We start from the raw sequence: 18017 nt of genomic DNA on the forward strand, positions 1-18017 counted from the left end.
GCCTCTTTAAATGTTTTCCTCTTTATTAAAGCCTTGGCCCTTTCCTTTGTTAATTTTTTTTTTTTTGCAAGTTCTTTCATTTTTCATTTCTTAAACCTCCCATGCAACAACTATTTTGGCTTTTAATGAAGGGAATTTTTCTGCATCCAGCAAACTGTAAACCATGTCGCTTGGATACAGCAAAAGCCGAAATTCCACAGATTTCCACAAAGTCATACATTGTGCTGGGGGTAAAGTGTGCTGGGCATTCTTTGATTTTTGTGTCCTGCATTAGCATTTGTAAGCACTTACAAAAGAGAAAAAGAGAAAGAAAAGAGAAAGAAAGAGAAAAGAAGAAAGAAGGAGAATCAGAAAGAAAGAAGGAGAGAAAGAAGGAAAGAAAGAAGGAAGGAAGGAAGGAAGGAAAGAAAGAAAGAAAGAAAGAAACAGAAGGAAGGAAGGAAGGAAGGAAGGAAGGAAAGAAGAAAGAAAGAGGGGGAGAGAAAGGAAGGAAGGAAAAGAAAGGAAGGAAAAGAAAGAAAGGAGAGAGAAGGAAGCTGCTGTGATGAATGCAAAATATGACATTTTCTTTTTAAAAGTTTGTGCTGTCCCTCTTGTTTAGCACCAGTGCTGCTCACCCTTTCCCTTCAAGATGCTTCGGAGTTGTTAAGCATCTAGGGGTGATAATTTGACTTTCAGCTAAACCGGAGGGCTGCAGCAGACAGCAGTAGGTGGTGATGTAATAGGTACCAACGCACATGGATATATAAATATCGTGGCTAGGGCTGAAGCGCTATGGCTGAGCAGCTATAGAAGAAGATCAGCACTTCAGACAAGACTCCTGGAGTTGAGATCAAGTTCAGAAGCTCTTGCTCCCGGGATTTCCTCTCATGCAGCCAGCCCAGGGAAACCGCAGATCCTCGGGGGACTGAGCGCGGGGCTCCCTCCCCCCCCCCCCCCCCCCCCCCCCCCGCCTTGCTTTTTGGTTTTTTTTGTTTGTTTGTTTCGTTTTGGTTTTTTGTTGGTTTTCTTTTTTTCTCCCCCCCTTTGACCTCAGTATAAAGTGGGAGCTGGGGGGCGAGCGTATTTTCGGAGCGACCGGCCGCCGGCCCGTGGCTGCGCGCCCTTAGCCGGGATGCCTCTCCCCGCAGCGCTGCTGTCGGCTCTGCTCCTGGGGCTGCTGTGGCCGGGGGCGGTACGCGGACGGCCGCCCCCGGGTCGCCTCCCCGCCGGCCCCCGCCAGCGCCGCTGGGACGCGGCTCTCTTCGCCCGCTCCGTCGCTCGTCTCCCGGCGGAGCGCCGCGACGCCGCCCGCGACGGCGACTACCTCCTGGGCATCAAACGGCTGCGGCGCCTCTACTGCAACGTGGGCATCGGTTTCCACATCCAGGTCCTGCCCGACGGCCGCATCGACGGGATCCACAGCGAGAATCGATACAGTAAGCCGGCGACGACCCCCGCGGCGGGGCAGGTGAGCCGCTCCGCGCCCGCGGAACCGCCCTAGGGGCGGTTCCGCGGGCGCGGAGCGGCTCACCTGCCCCGGAGAGCGGGTATGTGCCAAAAGGAGGGTGGGTGCGTGGCGGATCCCGAACTCCCCTAAAAGTCCACCCGCCCACGGCACCGAGGCGCTGCCCGCCTCGGCTCCCCCGAGGGCGGCGGGCGCCGGGGGCAGCGGGGCGGCGGCGGAGCTCATCGGGCGCTCCGGAGGCGCTCATCGGCGCTGCTCAAAGTCGTGCTGTCCTCTTGCCGCCTGCAGGCATCAGGTGTCGGGGTTGCCTCAACATCTGGAGGGTCCGCAGTCCCGTGGGCTGCCCACTCTGAGCAGGGGCCGGGGAGAGCCCAGCTCTCCCCCAAACTTGAAAAGCATCTGCTGGGGACTTAACCCCGTGGCCCCATGACTCTGATATCCAACTGAAACAATAAAATCCGGGAGGGGGGATATAAGCCACTTGATGACAAATGTTTCATTCGCCCCAAGCACACCCTGGCTTATTTTAACCTTGTCTACACAGGAGGATGCCTCGGGGCAAAGTAAAAATAGATACTTAGCTAAAAGAAGAGAGTTCCCAGCATGGGGCATGGGGCAGCATGTGGAGCATGAGCCTGGGGTTCTGCGGCCACCCACAGCAATGCTGGGGCATGGGGATCCACACCACACTGGGGATGGGAGCTTCTGGGTGAGCACAGCACTGGCACCACACACTCCTTCAGGGCACAGCCCATTGTCCCTCTGATTCCTGTGTCTCCTCTGTAGGTCTGCTGGAAATCTCCCCCGTGGAAAGAGGAGTGGTGAGCATATTTGGTGTTAGAAGTGGACTCTTCGTGGCCATGAATAGCAAAGGCAAACTCTATGGATCTGTAAGTAGCCACCGAGTGTATGCCTGGGGAGGGGACCATGGTCAGCTGGGGTGACAGGTGTGCATGGTGCTAAAAGCTGCCCAAGCCCCATCCTTGCCCCTCCTGGGTCAGGCAACACAGAGCAGCCCTTGCTGCCTTGCCAACAGAAGGTGTGCTGCCCAGATATGCTGCTTACTGAGATTTTGAAGTGAAACCCACTCTTTTGCATTACACTTCCTTGGTTCCCCCATAAAAACTATAGTCATCCAGCCATGGCTACCCATCTTGCCCACCACAGAGACCAACAGAGTAGTCATTTGTGTGGCAAGACCTGAAGCTAGCCTCAGTTCGCATCTTTCTTATATTGAAGTACAAACAGCCTTAAGCAGGTATGGCAATCACTCACTCCATCTCTGAGAGGGCACTTGAACTTGTGATCAGCCAGGCCCCCACAAATGACCCTTTATGATGTGGTGGATCAGTGCCTGCCACATACCTATTGATCACTCTTTGTTAGTGCTCTTGATCGGAGAGTCTGTTCTCATGACAGTTCAGCATCCTCAGAGTTTGGACTTCTACTTATAAGATGGCAGATCTATTAGGAGAAAATACAGATCTTTTTTTGCATTGAATCTTTGGAAAAGATAGAGGCATCTTATAAAATATACTTGAGGGGGACAGTAACAGTGCATGTCTTTGCCCATGTTGAGCTGTCCTCCTGCTTTTGAGTTCACCTCTGTATAAGTTACCGTGATGAGCATCATTTCAAACCCATGTTCCTGGGTCTCCTTCCTTACCCATGGCTTTTCTATTTCATGTTTCTTAAGTATGCTTTGAAGAAACTTGGGCTGAGGAAAAGCCAAACTATGTCAAAGTTAACCAGGGCACTTTCACATGAAGTCATGAAGCATCCAGAATTACTTTCTGGGGCATCAGTCCTGTTACAGAGGATTTTGACTTCTATAAAAGCCAGGCAGAATCAGTCACCAAAGTGCAAGATCTCCCTTTGCATCATTTCTTAGGAAGACTGCTGCTTTGGTGTCCTGGATAAAGTAATTCCCAGTGCAGTGTTCAGCTTGGCAGGCTGAGACCTCGCTTACAAAACCCTAGGCTTTTGCCCAGTAGTAAGAGATGAGTTCATTTGTTACTCTCCAGATAACAACACACTTGTAACACCTATCCCTCTTTGTACTTACTTGCAAATGAAATCTCTTCACTGCAAGGGTGCCTTTTGTCAGCTCTGTTTTCCTGATCCATTAACATAACTGAATCCACACACTTCCTTCGATTTTAAAACTGAAAGAGCAGAAAATACTGTCCACACTGAGTGTCTTTAAAATGCCTCTTTATCCTCAAGTGACATGAGACAGTGCCAGCATTCAGATTTTTCTGAAGCCTCTAAGGCGGTTTATTGCCGGCGGGACAACCACTGAGCAAGTAGCTGAGCAGGGCAGCAGATCCCTGGGCAATCTGGGCATGGGGGGGTTGGTTGATGGTTGGACTTGATGATCCTACAGGTCTTTTCCAACCTTAGTGATTCTGTGATTCTGTGATCTGGGCTTGGGCCCTACCCCACTGCGGCTCTGTTGAAATGTGCCCCTTTCCCTCAAGAGCGAGACATAGCTACGGGTGTCCTTCCCACCTTTAGGTGTACATGCCCAGCCTGGACGCAGCATCCTTAATGATCCTCTGACTCCTGAGTCCTGTTTGAAGCTTCGTTTGGGCGACCACTTCAAAAGATTACTAAGGGGGAGGGAGTCAGCTGCACATTTCCCCGCAGCACACCTTCCACACCTGGTAGCAAGAATATTTCCACACCTGATGTTTAAAATTCCCTCCCTCTCATTCTTTCCTTTTCATTTCAGACCCATTTCAATGACGAGTGCAAATTCAAAGAGATTCTCCTGCCAAACAACTACAATGCTTACGAATCCAGGATTTATCCCGGGATGTACATAGCCCTGAGCAAAAATGGAAGAACAAAGAAAGGCAATAAAGTATCTCCCACAATGACAGTGACACATTTTCTTCCTAGAATCTGAGACATCTCCCTTCAGACCTACCTCAGCACAGGGGAAGAAGCAGAACATGTTTGGGGAAAAGAAACATGGTGCACTTTTACTGGAGAGTTTTATGCAAGAGTAGGTGTAAGATATTTAAGTTAATTATTTAAATCTGTATATATTGCCACAAAATTTATTTATAGTTCCGATATTTTTTTTTTTTTAATTTCTGAAAACAAAACAAACCTCCAACCCAAGGTATTTCATTTCATGGTGCAACAGTAGACAAACTTCTGCTTTGTGGTCTATTTAATTCATTTCTAAGTTATCACAGGTGTGCTGCTACTCCGTGTCCTAAACCAGGTGAAATTCAATTCCTCTATTACAATGTTTTGCACTGTTTGTGTGTTGTACGGTGTCTATCGTTGTACACGTGTTGTTTGTTTGTTATGGTGGCTTTGTTCTCCTCTGCGTGTTTTCCAAACCCCCCGTGACTCTCAAAGAAGCTCTTGGCCTCCGAGAAGGAGCGGTGGCGGAGGTGCCTGGGTGGGATGCCAGCGTGGAGCCACACACAATGCCTGACCTCCTTTGTGCGGCGTTGCTATTTAATCGGAACAGTATCGGTTTACCTCGGTACAGAAAGCGCGGTGCTGAAGAGCTACCCCACAAATCTGTTTTTAGATCTGCCAGTGCTGAACTTTGAACTTTCCTGCAGTCAGTCTTCTTAGAGCTGCCAGGCGGTAGAGAGGCTTAAACACCTATATAAACTCAGCAGAGTTGTTTTTGGTTTTTTTTCTATTTAGATAAACAGGAGTGTATGATCTTTCATGGTCCTTAATGGAAGCTTATATACGATTGCTTGGCATTAGGCTAAAAAAAAATGTGTCTGTGTGTCCCCCCCCCCAACAAGCGCACTGTGAAACACGCTCCCGTGAATGAATTATACTTTATTCAACTCAAATTCCCTTTCACATTTGGAGACTACATTCATTTTTGAAACTCTATAATGCTCATAAGTTTTTAAAAGGCAAAAGCATTTCCTGGTTCCTAGAAAACACAAGGTCCACCGAGAGAATTTAGATTGATTACAAGGAATTGAGGTTGTTTTGTACTATTTATTATTTTTGGTGCAGTATTTGGAAGGAGAAATATGCTGCTTTTTTCTGTCTCATTCCCTGACAAAGTTGATTGATTAATTTCTACCTCACTAACTCTCAAAGCCAGTCTCCTAACAAAATCTGCATGGAAGGAAGGTACACGCTTTTCTCTCGGTCTTACAGTTCTGGAGGAGGACCTGGGGGAACAATTGTAATCCCAAATCTCTCTTTTTCCATATGTAGCCAAAAGTATTCAGGATAGAGTTGGTTGCATCCTATTTGAGCCTTGTCACGTTTGAGCTATCTTTACCCAGTGGTTTACTTTTAGTAAGGATAATCATGGTGAAAATATTTGCAGACAGCTGTCAGGCTGCAGTACTATATCGTCATCAAGTAACCCTATATTTTTCTTTATATATTTTGCAAGTGTAACTCATGTCTCTAATGTGATGAAGGAAAAGACAGGTTTGATTATGGGGGAATCACTAAAAGAATCCATTTGTCCTTCCTTCTTTCTTTCTTTCTTTCTTTCTTTCTTTCTTTCTTTCTTTTCTTTCTTTTCTTTCTTTTCTTCCTTTTCTTTCTCTCTTCTCTTCTCTTCTCTTCTCTTCTCTTCTCTTCTCTTCTCTTCTCTTCGCTTCGCTTCGCTTCGCTTCGCTTCGCTTGATACATCATCTCTGGGGCATCAATATGTTAAGTGGTAACCAGGACTAACCACAATGTTTGATGACTTCAGAGGATGTTTACAGATCATCTTCCAATTTAAACTAGTTATTTCTGACTACATGCAAATCTGAATTCAGCTTTTTTTTCTCTTTACATTCCTACACAAAAGCCTTTGTTTCTTTGTAATGGTATAGACTTGCCTGTATCCTCTATTTACACATGACCTTGAAAACAAAATCTACTCACCAAAGCGCAGTAAGACCAGAGCAGACCAGGACCAGACCTTAAGCCAGCTGCTGCCAAAGCAAAAATAACAATTAATAAAAAGGAAGCCAAACCAAGAGAAAGCGCCTAGGAAATGTCATGCCTAAGGATTTTTAATTTTTTTTCTGTTATTTGGGGGATTTCTGTACTTTCTATGTTCTCTATATGTGAGTAATCATTGTGTAATTATCACCACTACCTCTGACAACCGATGATTTTGTTCCAGATTACAGATAACAAAATCACATCACAAAGATTTTCTCTGGGAATGGTTCTTCTTTGTCACTTTCCACTCCATTAAATCCACAACCGACGGCCTCACACAAGATATGCTCAGAGGTAGTTGTTGTAACTTCGAAGTATTGTGATAAAACCTTGATAACAATGTTACATGGTATGAGCTTTCACCATTTACCAGAATCTGTCTGTAGTTTTATACAGGTGCTGTTCAAGACTGTGGTGTATGTGCTGTGCACATTTAAATGCATAATAAACGATAAATGTTTACAACGTATGGCACCCTGGTATTGATTTTAACGCTTTAAAAGGGAATGCATCCTGCAACGAAAGACACAAAAACACGCTATTTCACTTTCCCAAGGACCGGGGAGTCTTTGCACCTATGCCAGATACTTCACGAAAGACAGCCTGGATTTCTTACTCAGCTAAGGTTCCCCCTGCCAAGCTGGAAATTGTCCAGCGAAGCCCAGCTTCACGAGCTCGGTAAGCGATACGCACGCTTGCATCCGCCACGCGCTGGTGCTCTTACTTGTATCATTCGTGTGGTTATTAACAACAGCAGCTTTTCGTGCAGTGTCTAATATTAATGATCAGAGACACAAACCACTTTTTTTGGGCATTTTTGTTGCTGGATGTTAATGTTACAAATGAAACCTGATTGCCTTTTTCTTGGCTTTAATGAGTGCTGCTCGCTCTTTCTGCGAAGTAGGACTAACTACACCGATGCAAGAGATTGCAGGATTACCTGTTTGATTTGAGATACTGTCTCAATAAGTACAATTAATGATTATACTCATACAAGCGTATAGAAATACGAAGTGCTTTGTAGCACACCTTAAGGCAAGATTCTTTTGCACAACTTTTATTTATTAGTACGCGTATGCACTTGTACACACACATGCACACTATGTCAAATCTCCATAATTTCAGTTTTACCCCCTTCCTAGGATTAGGGAAGGCTACATAACAGGAACGACAATATTCAGGTTTGATCTTACACACCTTGATGGCAAAGGGATTTTGTCCACCTAAGTAAGGGCCATACAAAACAGAAAGCCAGACCCCAAGATACAGACTTCTCCACTTCATTTTCCACTGAGAGATGCTCTTTTTCCTGCTCCTAGGAAGGGTGAGGCAACAGATGAGCTGGGAATGTCCAGTGCCCTCACCCTGAGCAAGAGCAATTTCTCTCTAAAGTTGTATAGGCTCTATAAATACGTAGCACAGGTGGGTTTTTTTTAACTGGACAAGTATAGCTGCAGCGTGCTTAATGCTCCTATGAATAGAGCCAGAATAAATAGGCAAGCAGACATATATAATAATTTTTCATAATTCACTTTTTTGTTTACACTGCTCGTAAGAAAGAGCAAACGTTACTGCTAGGTCTTCCAAAATTATAATAAAAAATTATGGCCAGGGACAAAAGTTTGTTTCAGCCTTGGGAAGACATCCAATTATAATTTTAAGATCAGAGATAAATCCTAAGCCTTGGCTCTTAGGAAGGTGAGAATTCAGAGTAGCTGCTTTGCAGATTCATAGCACCAAGAGCACTGGTGCTGCACATGTGGTCCTACCCACACAAAACTAGACGGGTCCATTGTCACTGCAGACAGAGCAGCTTGAGATGTCGTGGAGAACGCTAGAGAAATGGTGTTCCTCCTCTGGCATCACCCATTTTTGCTTCATTGCTAAGCCAGCTTTCCTCACATTGCCTCTGGAGATAGTAAAAGAAATGCATTAAAGGCGAAAATAAATTTTAACTCCCCAAAAAAGGCCCTGATAGATCATGTGTTGCAACATTTCTGAGACCACTGAGAGCATTGCCATGCTCCAGGCGTGCCCCGTGCTCCTGCCATCCTCTACCAAACATTTCTCTGCACAGAACAACCGAAACCCTTTCCTGAGGCTGGATTAACCCCTTCCGTAAGCCAGGGACATCTCCCCCCACCCAGTGACGGTCCAGCCTGTCCCGCAGGATAAAGAGAAGAGGAGCAGTGCCAGCCTGGCCCCGCGCCGTGCCCCTGCTTGCCAGGGGAAGGACAGAGACGAGGCTCCGAGCCCCTGCTCGTTTGCAGACTTGCGTGTTTTAAATGGTCCGTGCTTAACATTTTCTGACTCATCCGTGACATCTACCAAGTTGTCTGTATCTAATCTGTGCTAATAAAAATCAGCATGACAAAACACTGCCTTGTGTATAAATAGCCACAGGTTTCAGAGCAGTCACCGAGTTTATAGTGCCAGATACGGTTGTTCACACTTTACCACTTGGTTTCCACCGCGGTATATTAACTGACCATGCAAGTGGCCAATTAAAGAGAGTCTGTTAAAGGGTGAGGAGTCTTTTGATAAAGGTTAGCAAGCATTTCAGCAGGAAAGTTGAAAGGAATTTCCCGAAACACTGAACACTGCAGCTCCCTTTATATGACACAAAGTATTGTTGCTTGCCAAGCACAGATGAGAACAGATTTTTAATGCAGAAAACCCAACCTGAAGCTAAAAAAAAAAACCAACCAAAAAAAAACCACCAACCCAGTTCTTCCTCTACCAAGTAATCTAAGCATGGATGGGATAGTGCAAAATTGTAATACCTGGCTGCTTTCAGGCAATACAACATGTCAAAGGGAGGCACAGCACGATTTCAGTTTCCTGCCCACCAGCCGTGATTTATGGACTTCAAACAAGAAATATTATCCTGAATTCTTTGGTTTTAAAATTGATTACTTAAAAAAAAAATAGCTTCATATTGCGCCAAGAAATGCCTATGGCCATTCACTTAAGGCAGACAATAACTTAATGTAAAGCAATGACAATCTCTTATATCATAAGTTTCATTACAAAAAAAGAAATTGGTTAGTGCTGTCTATAGAACAGATTGATTGTTTTTTCATTTTTAAGACTATTTATAGATACTTAAAAATTTATAAAATTCAAACAAATGTTCCTGAAAACCAAGGATGAGCATTTTTTTCCTTTTTGCAAGCATGTCCAAAAATGCTGCAATCCCTTTTGGGGATGATATTAGAAGATATGTCTTGCCCATGGTAAAGACAAACTGAATTTTGAGAATCATTTCGTAGCAAAATCTCCTCCTGCTAATGGACCTGCAACCTGAACAGTCCAGTGCTGGCAGTGAAGCAGGTAAGCAAAATGAAAATGAGAGTTGCTGATAGGTTCCCTGTATGCTTTGTTACAGAGGCAGAAATTATATAGTGAAAGGAAGGTTTTTGAGGTGAAAACAGTTCAGTGCCATGCTGGAGAATCAGATGTTAGTGTCACCTCTGCCAGCAGGTAACCTGTGATGCCAACAACGTGGTGCTGCGAGTGGTCCAGCCCTTCCTCTCTGAATGCCAGACACAAACTGTGGCAAAGATGGTGAGCACCTGAAACTTAACTCAGCTGCATCTCTGTTGTGGATATAAATGATGGGTAATGACAAACACTATGAAATATCATGCCAGGAAGGTTTCAACCTGGGCAGTTTACATTACTGCATCTTTTTGACATTAATATCTGTGCTGCAGCTCCTTGTTTCCAAGCTGTCATTAAAAGGTGTTCAAAATATATCCATTAATATATTAAAATTTGTGAGACATGCAGATATTGAGTTTGAGAGAGCGTGGGATCAGTAAGCCATGCAGCTTGTTGTTGAGCAAAATAAAACCAGGAATGGGTGCTCATTTAGTGAACACCCTCTGTACTGGGCACTGAATGGGGCAGGACTCCTGACAAAAAAGGTGGTGCATGACCAGATTTTAGTTGCATGGACAGCTTTAATTAAGTTTTTCTTAAACTCTGAGTGCTGGATTGACCTTGGGTACCTTCTAGTGTCATTCTCTGTGTGTACATGCAATTACATTTTATTACTAATCATACTATTTTATTGTGGGTAGATACAGAAGTACTCATTCTCTATGACTCCCTAGGCTGTGTTGACCTTTGCTATCGTTCATTCACACTACTTCATATAGGTTAAAGAAAGTGATTTAGTGATGTTTGTACCAATTAACATATTCCAGATTCAAATTGGTTGCTAATCAGGTTACCTCTGAAGTACAAATCAGATCTTTATCAGCTTAAAGGTATTTGGCAAGTGTCAAAGCCACTTGGTAAAACTCTCTGGTTTCTGGGGAGCTACTATTTACATAGTTTTTCATTATCTTCGCAGCTACATCTGTTTGCTTCCAGCGCCTTCAAGAAAAGTGTTTGTAATGCTAGCTGGGGCCAATACAGCTGTTCAATGTCACTGAGGTTAAGGGTGCTTGTGAGAAGAAAGGGAGTACCACCTGCAGGATGAGCATCTATTAGAGATGGGAGACCCCAACCTTGTGGGAATCCTCTTAAAGAAGTTTAGAAGAAATGTCTGGCCGTGCATCTCTGACTGACAGCCACTCGGCAAGCTTGAGAGCTCATCCACGAGGAACATTTTGGAGCTTTTGTTGAATAAACCTCTTTTATAAGCTCCTTCACTTGGCCAGATGGTAACTGGGTCCCTGCTCTGATCCCCCGCCTGGGGGGGGAATTGCCCCAGGCTGGCTCACAGCGGCTCATGCCTGAAGAGCGCAGCGGGACGGATGGCCTCCACATCACTAAGCCAAGGCTGCTCCAGTGCCTCCCCACGCCTGCTGTCAACGCTGAAACCCAGCGCCATCACAGCCACTTCCCATCTGCAAGCCCCCTCCCAGCCCTGTGGCGGGGCAGCCCCCCCAGGCGAGAAAGACCAGGGAGAGCCTCGGCTCCTCCACCGGGCACCATCCGGGGTGAGGACCACCGCTCTGCCAGGCCTTGGCACCCCTCTCCTCTCCCTCCCAGCTAACGCCAACCAGCAGGGTGGTTCCATGTTACCTGGTGGGGAAAGGGCGCGTTACAGCTCCCCGGCGCTCGCCTTCCATGCCGGATCCTGCTCCAAGAAACCCTGATGCTACTGCGAGCGGCAGCTCGTCCATGAGGAGTTACACATTAACCCAGACAGTTAGGTTGCTATCTCACCCGTGTGGTCTCGCTCTGGAGCCAGGGTGTCTTTTCACCGGTGCCTTTCCTTCAAATGAGGTTTGAGATAAGGAGGCTGATGTCCCCGGGCGCGAGCGTTGCAGCCGGGAGGTTACTGCCGTGTGAAGACCTCAGGTCTCCTGCGGTGCTTGCTCCGGGAGCGGCCGTGCCCGCGTGGCTAGGCAGGTCTAACCTGCCAACAGCCATAACTTCGGCTGCAATTTATTATAGCTTTTCCACAGCCCCTAAGGAAAATTACCTCGGTTGCTTTTTCCCTTGTTTTTGACCTTCCTCCGCCGGGGCCGGGTGACTGGCACTGCCTTTCTCCAGCAGCCCTGCCCGTGCCCCGCTTCTGCCTCCCACGCAGCGGGCTGCTTCTGCCCAGAAACATCCCTTCCTTCTTCCATGCCATCCTGTTTTGATGCCTTTTCCTCTTGTTTTGCCATTTCTCTTTTTCCCTCATATTCCTGCTTTGATTTTCTACTCCCCTTTTCTTACGTTCCTTAGTTGCGTTACCTCCAACTGCCCTCCCTTGCTCTCCTGCCTTTTCTACTCTTTCTCTCTCCCTGAGATCTTTTGTTAGATTTTATTCTTGAGACCTTATTAATCACATTAAGGCCCAAGAGCTTTAACCAAGCACATACCTGGACCTGCCTGCTGTGGCTGGCAGCGATGATACAAACTCTGCCAACATGGGAGCGACTCGTGTCTATATCTGACCCTGTGACTCAGGTTCGTTCCCACAGATATTAATATGCACGGACTCTCTGCTACCCTCTTGTCAGGGTGGGTGAATTTTCACAGAATCATAGAATGGTTTGGGTTGGAAGGGACCTTTGGAGGTCATCTAGTCCAACCCCCCTGCAATGAGCAGGGACATCTTCAACTGGATCAGGTTGCTCAGAGCCCCGTCCAACCTGGCCTTGAATGTTCCCAGGGATGGGGCATCTACCTCTTCTCTGGGCAACCTGTGCCAGTGTTTCACCACCCTCATCGTAAAACATTTCTTCCTTCCGTCTAGTCTGTATCTACCCTCTTTTAGTTTAAAACTCTTTCTTATTGCTCTGGTTGGTATCTGCCGTTGGTTTTCATCTTCTGCATTGAGTAAAAGCTTCTTCTCAGGTTAGCACAGAACTTCTCACTTGCCTATATTTTATTTTCACCCACATATCTCTTTTCCCTTAGTCCTTTGCAGTTTCTCTCCCCAATGTCTGAGGGTCACAGTGGCAATCAAACCGGCTTTCAGCAAGCAGTGGGCTAGCTATGGCGGTGAAGAGTTCAACACACGCATCCACCTGAAGATCAAGGTGTACTAGCCACAAACCGTAATGGAAGCAGAATTAGACCATCAAGCGTCTGTTTACCAGCCAGAAAAGCATAAACCCCAGGTCCTTTGTGTTCCCTGATATGTTATCAGATGTGATTCACTGGTTCATATCTGTTTTGGCAATCACAGCGTGGGCAATTCAGCACAGGGTTTTTTAGCATGCTTAGCATGGTCAAGGAAAAGCACTTATGTATTTATAGAACTATGTAAGTTATAAATATATCTATGATAGTCTTATGCCGTGCAAAGAAGGCACGCCTTGATGGAATAATCAAAGCAAAGTGTATTTTAGGCAGCAAGATACCTATATAGATGGCCATCTCTACATATTGCTTTGTGTTAAATAGTGATTGCATTTTAAAGAATTTGAATGCAGAAACACTGCTGAAGTCAGATCTATAAATGGAAACCTAAGAAATTACATATTAAGATAAATTTAAAGTCTTTGACCTCGAAGTTCAGAAATTTAGCATCTTCTACAAACCTTTATTCTAGAAATACTAGTCACATCCAAGATAGTCACTTGATTTAAATTAATTCTTGTTATTTATTCTGCTCATTTAAATATATATATAATTTTAATTATAGAATAGGTATTCTAGCCATAAAATACCATTTTACTTCATGCCTTGGTGAATAACTCCTGGAGTTAATAATTTGGATTAATGATTATTAAACAGCAAAGAATGTGATTTCATGGAATCAGGTACTTCATATGATTGCTGCTTAGGCTGTACCAGGCTAGAGCTTGTTCAGTAAATGTTATAATTTTGGAACACATCTTAGACCAAAATATGGAATAAAAGAGTAAATACAACTACAACGGTGAACGTGTTGAAAATCTATCAAAATACTTCCTGAGGTTAAAAATTGAGACATTTCATTTCAGTGTGGGGCTTTTACACTTTATATTATCAAATAAATATCACAATGGCAATGTTCACACTAGAAATCTGACTGTAATTGCCATGTTTCTAAACAAAGTCCTCCTATGCATATCTGGGTGGCCTTAGTAGAATAATTAGCGCATATCATTGGGACTTATTTGGACCCTTTAAGCCTCAGCAAAACAAAGAACAGAAAAATAGATTAGTTAAAATATTTTGTGAATAAAAGCTGAAAAATCAACAAATACCTCTTCAGGTTTTAACTGCTGGAAAAAGGATCTCCTGATAGTTTCTGCTTGCAAGTCAGGTGAGTGGGAGTCAGTGAACTGGCAGAACGAGGGAATGCATGTGCTTGGAAGCATATTCTACATTATTAGTTCAAAGCTCAGTGTTTAAACAAATGTTCTTGCTCTTCTGCAGAACGATCACGGAAAATAAAGCTACGAGTGCAGTCATCGAATGACCCACACTGAATGACAGATAAATAGTCATGAAAATATTCTGCTGTAATCACTTTGTTGTGACTGTTACAGAAAGGTGAACAGATGCAGAAACAAGGAATATATATGCATTTAATAAAAAGTTGTACGTGTTCATGTGGGTACCATAGCTGCAGGTCAAAAATGGTCATATTCACTTCTGGTGGCATAAATCTGAGGTTTCTTTCCATTATAGTTTTGGAAGATGATGCAGTATAAATTTGCATTTGTTCATTGTTTACACTCTCCAAAAGTTAATTAAGAAAAATATGGAAGCAAATATGCATCTGCTTGCCAATTTGTTCTGATTCTATTCATAGCAGCATCAAACATGCTGTCCTCCTTGTTCTGCAGAAAGCCCCAGATTTACAGATGTCTACTGATTTCATAGGGACGCAGTCGGGCATTCACCTATACAAGCTGCTGCATTAACAGAATTGCCTTTACATGTGACCATCAATAAAAATATTTCCTTATATTGGTGGTGGGAGTGCACTAAAGGATATATTCCTGATAAAAGGGAAGAGTGCATGAACTGATGATCATAAATCCACGTTTAAGGCAGAACCAGCATGGGTTCTTCATGTGCTGTGCTGAAGGATCGCAAAAAAATACAACAGCCACAGCTCTATGAATATGCCTATAGGTATAAACATAGACATACATACTTAAAAAAACCTCTCCTACCTATCAATATCTATTCATTTTTTACCTTTCATGGGGATCTATGAAATTTCACCGAAGTGTACAGTTCATAGCTTTGTTCAGAACGGTGACACTAGGGGAGAATCCACTCAATTATTCCGTTAAAGAAAATACTAAAAACAGTCAATGCTGTTTCATTTATAGTTGACACAAGCACTCAAAAAAATGAGCTACTCTAGAAGTGTGTTTAATGACACATGGCTTCAGGGTATTTCTGTGGCTTTCCCATCTATTTTCTGTAAATAAAATCCACTTGTAAGTTCATAGAACTAATCAGAAAGACTAATTTAGTTTTTAATAAATAGAGGGCCACAACAATGTTGGTAGTAAAATGATGTGCAACACAGAATAGCTTGTGGTAAAAATCTTCCTTTTTTTTCCTGCTAAGGAGATTACAAGGTTATAATTTGTAAAATAAGCATATTCCCGTTAATTAAATTGAGAACTTGGGCTGCATAAGCAAATAGCAATCATAGAAGAGAAAAAGGGAGAGGGATGCTGAGTTTCACACATAATTTGTTTCTGGCTACTTAGCAGGGCTATGACAGACATTTGCTAAGTAGAAAGCAAACATTTACTACTTAGTTCGCCTATCCAGCTAACACCTATAAGCCTCTATTAGGAAAAGCTGCCTCCTTTGGCAGAGTGGATGGTTTGCTGCAAAAAACTTTTACTGTGAGGGTTTTAGAAGAGCATTTGCTGCTAATTTAAAGATGTATCAGCACTGACTAAGTAACACACAGTCATATACTTTCTAGTTGCAGTATACTTTATCTTGCAGCCCTGATTCGGGTCTACTGAAGTGAGTAGGGAAGCTTCTATTGACCTCAGTGAAGTCAAGCCCTAAATCAAATGCTGGCAAATAAATATACCCAGCACGTCCTCCCAGGTATGTATACCAAAATAATCAGAGCAAAATAATCTATATGCTCAGCCTCACGCAGGCACATGATGAATGTCCTTATAGGGTTTGGAAAAGCTTTCCCCACACTGCTTGCCCCTTGAAATGCCATGGTAAATGGCAGTCCCTGGAACGGTTTTGCCCCATCCGGCTGTCTCAGAGCTGCAACCCACGCCCAAGGCAAGCTCCACGGCAAAACAAGCCATACACCCCCAAGGAAGAGGGGAACTCCCTTTTGGGCTTCATGGCTGCATGCCCCACTCATGCCTGTGCCTAAAACTTGCAACTTCAGCCAACTGCATTCAACAAGGAGTCTTGTCTTAGGGAGGCATTAATGCAATTTTGCTAAATGTCAGCTCAAAATCGTAGCAGCCCAAACAAAGCGGGAGGAATGCTGTGTCATGGCATGGGCTGCAAACTGGCAGAGCACGCTGAAAATAACAAAGAGATTTCAACCAAAGTTGTGCAGGAATGTGGTCCTGGGGAGAAGGGGAGGGAGGACTGATGGACTTGGATGGGAACTGGCTGTTTGAAAACCTGTCTTGTCTAAGATACAGCACTTTCTTGTTCTCCACCTTTTAGAAAATAGAGAACAAAATAGGAGAGTCCTTCATTTTGGTGTTTGTTTTTAAAAAATAATGCAATGGGTGGGCACTGATGTAGTAAAAGCGTTATTTACACAGAGGTTTTAGACCAAACTGAGTATCACGGAGAGATGAGGTGATAAATTGCTGCTACGCACTTTGCCAGTTTAGTCTAAAAGCTCTATATGAATAATGTTTTAAATGTGTAAGTGTCCATCCATTGTATTTTCTTTCTATCCTGAGGTAATTAACCACAGGCTATTTACCTGTGTTATTCACCGAAGGGTATCAGAGTTTAAACGAGCTCAGATACGGACTCATCGAACTGCTAACTGGGATGTGAAACCTACTGCTTGCACCAGCCGTGGTATCAGAGGAAGGAAAAATTGCAAATGTGATGCCTGCTTTCAAAAGGGCTCAAGGGAAGACCAATAAAATTAGGAATCAGTAAATAATTAGCACTGGGCACCTTGTTTGAAACCATAATGAAAAATTATTAGCAGCCGCAAGGATAAAGAGAAAAGAGTGGGCAGGATACCCCAAAGATTTTACAGAAGAAAGTTCCACCTCAACCCTGTAGTTTTGGACAAGTCCCCCTGCCCAGGCTGCCGTGGTGTAAGAGGGACATCTTGGAATTCCTATTGCCTGAAAATACCAGAGCTGTAATCAGCAGTCATCAAATAAAATGCTACTTCCATTATAAGGTGTTGAGATCCAGATTGTAACCTTCATTTCATAAAGTCCCTCTAACAAATATTGCCAGAGGTGGAAGAATGACTCTATATGGTCCTTTTTATCTTCTTTTTCTGTTGATATCTGTAGCCAACCACTACCAAATTGGCACGATCCTGGACTAAACTCATCTTCGATCTGACTCGTTCCAGCCACGCTTCTGTCCTTGCAAGCCTGTCCTGACATACTCTCCCAGTTATAATGAAATATTTGACGGATGTTAAACACCATGGTTCTGGATTTATCCAATCCCTAACTCAAATAGTTCAACTTGAGACCCAACTGGAAAGCAGGGAAACTGTGAATTTGGAAAATCCTTGGTCTTATGTCCTAAGTAGCAAACTCTTATGTTTAACATAGCAATCTTAAAGCCCCAAACCTGCTTATTCATGAGGTAGGTAGCTGGCACCAGGCAGCGTGACCAATACAGCACTTACCTGGGAAGACATGGCCACATCTCTAAATCAAACATCGTCTCAAACACAATGGCATTTTTTGCCAAGTCTTTCAAAAAGTAATGATGGTTACTCCCATTTCTGGGTAAGAACATGCATACTGCTTTTGAGCTGTGACACTGGCAAGTTTTCCACAGACATTGCTTCCATAAGGCAGTTTTTGAATGATAATGACATTTTGTCACTCCTTATATGGACTGAAGTTGAAGCTGGAAGTAAAAGGTAATTAAATACGAGGCTAGAGAGACTGAAATTAATACTATTTGTGTCCAAACTGACCCCACCACATCTCCTTTGATTGGCAGGATATCCTCAGCTCTTTCACGGTGGGCTGGGGGCACTCGGCACCATAGAAAAGCCTTCACATGCTCCTCA

The 18017-nt window shown here is 44.0% G+C and overlaps 1 protein-coding gene across 1 annotated transcript; it reads left to right on the plus strand.

The window, feature by feature from the left end:
* The first annotated feature begins 1114 nt into the window (after positions 1–1114).
* On the plus strand, positions 1115–4358 carry FGF4 (fibroblast growth factor 4). The gene is made up of 4 exons (XM_059826016.1): positions 1115–1418; positions 2234–2337; positions 2703–2705; positions 4182–4358. The coding sequence occupies exons 1-4, from the start codon at positions 1115–1117 to the stop codon at positions 4356–4358; spliced, it is 588 nt and encodes a 195-aa protein (XP_059681999.1).
* Positions 4359–18017: the final 13659 nt, after the last annotated feature.

The sequence above is a fragment of the Gavia stellata genome, chromosome 17 (genome assembly GCF_030936135.1).
Source record: "Gavia stellata isolate bGavSte3 chromosome 17, bGavSte3.hap2, whole genome shotgun sequence".
Lineage (NCBI taxonomy): Eukaryota > Metazoa > Chordata > Aves > Gaviiformes > Gaviidae > Gavia > Gavia stellata.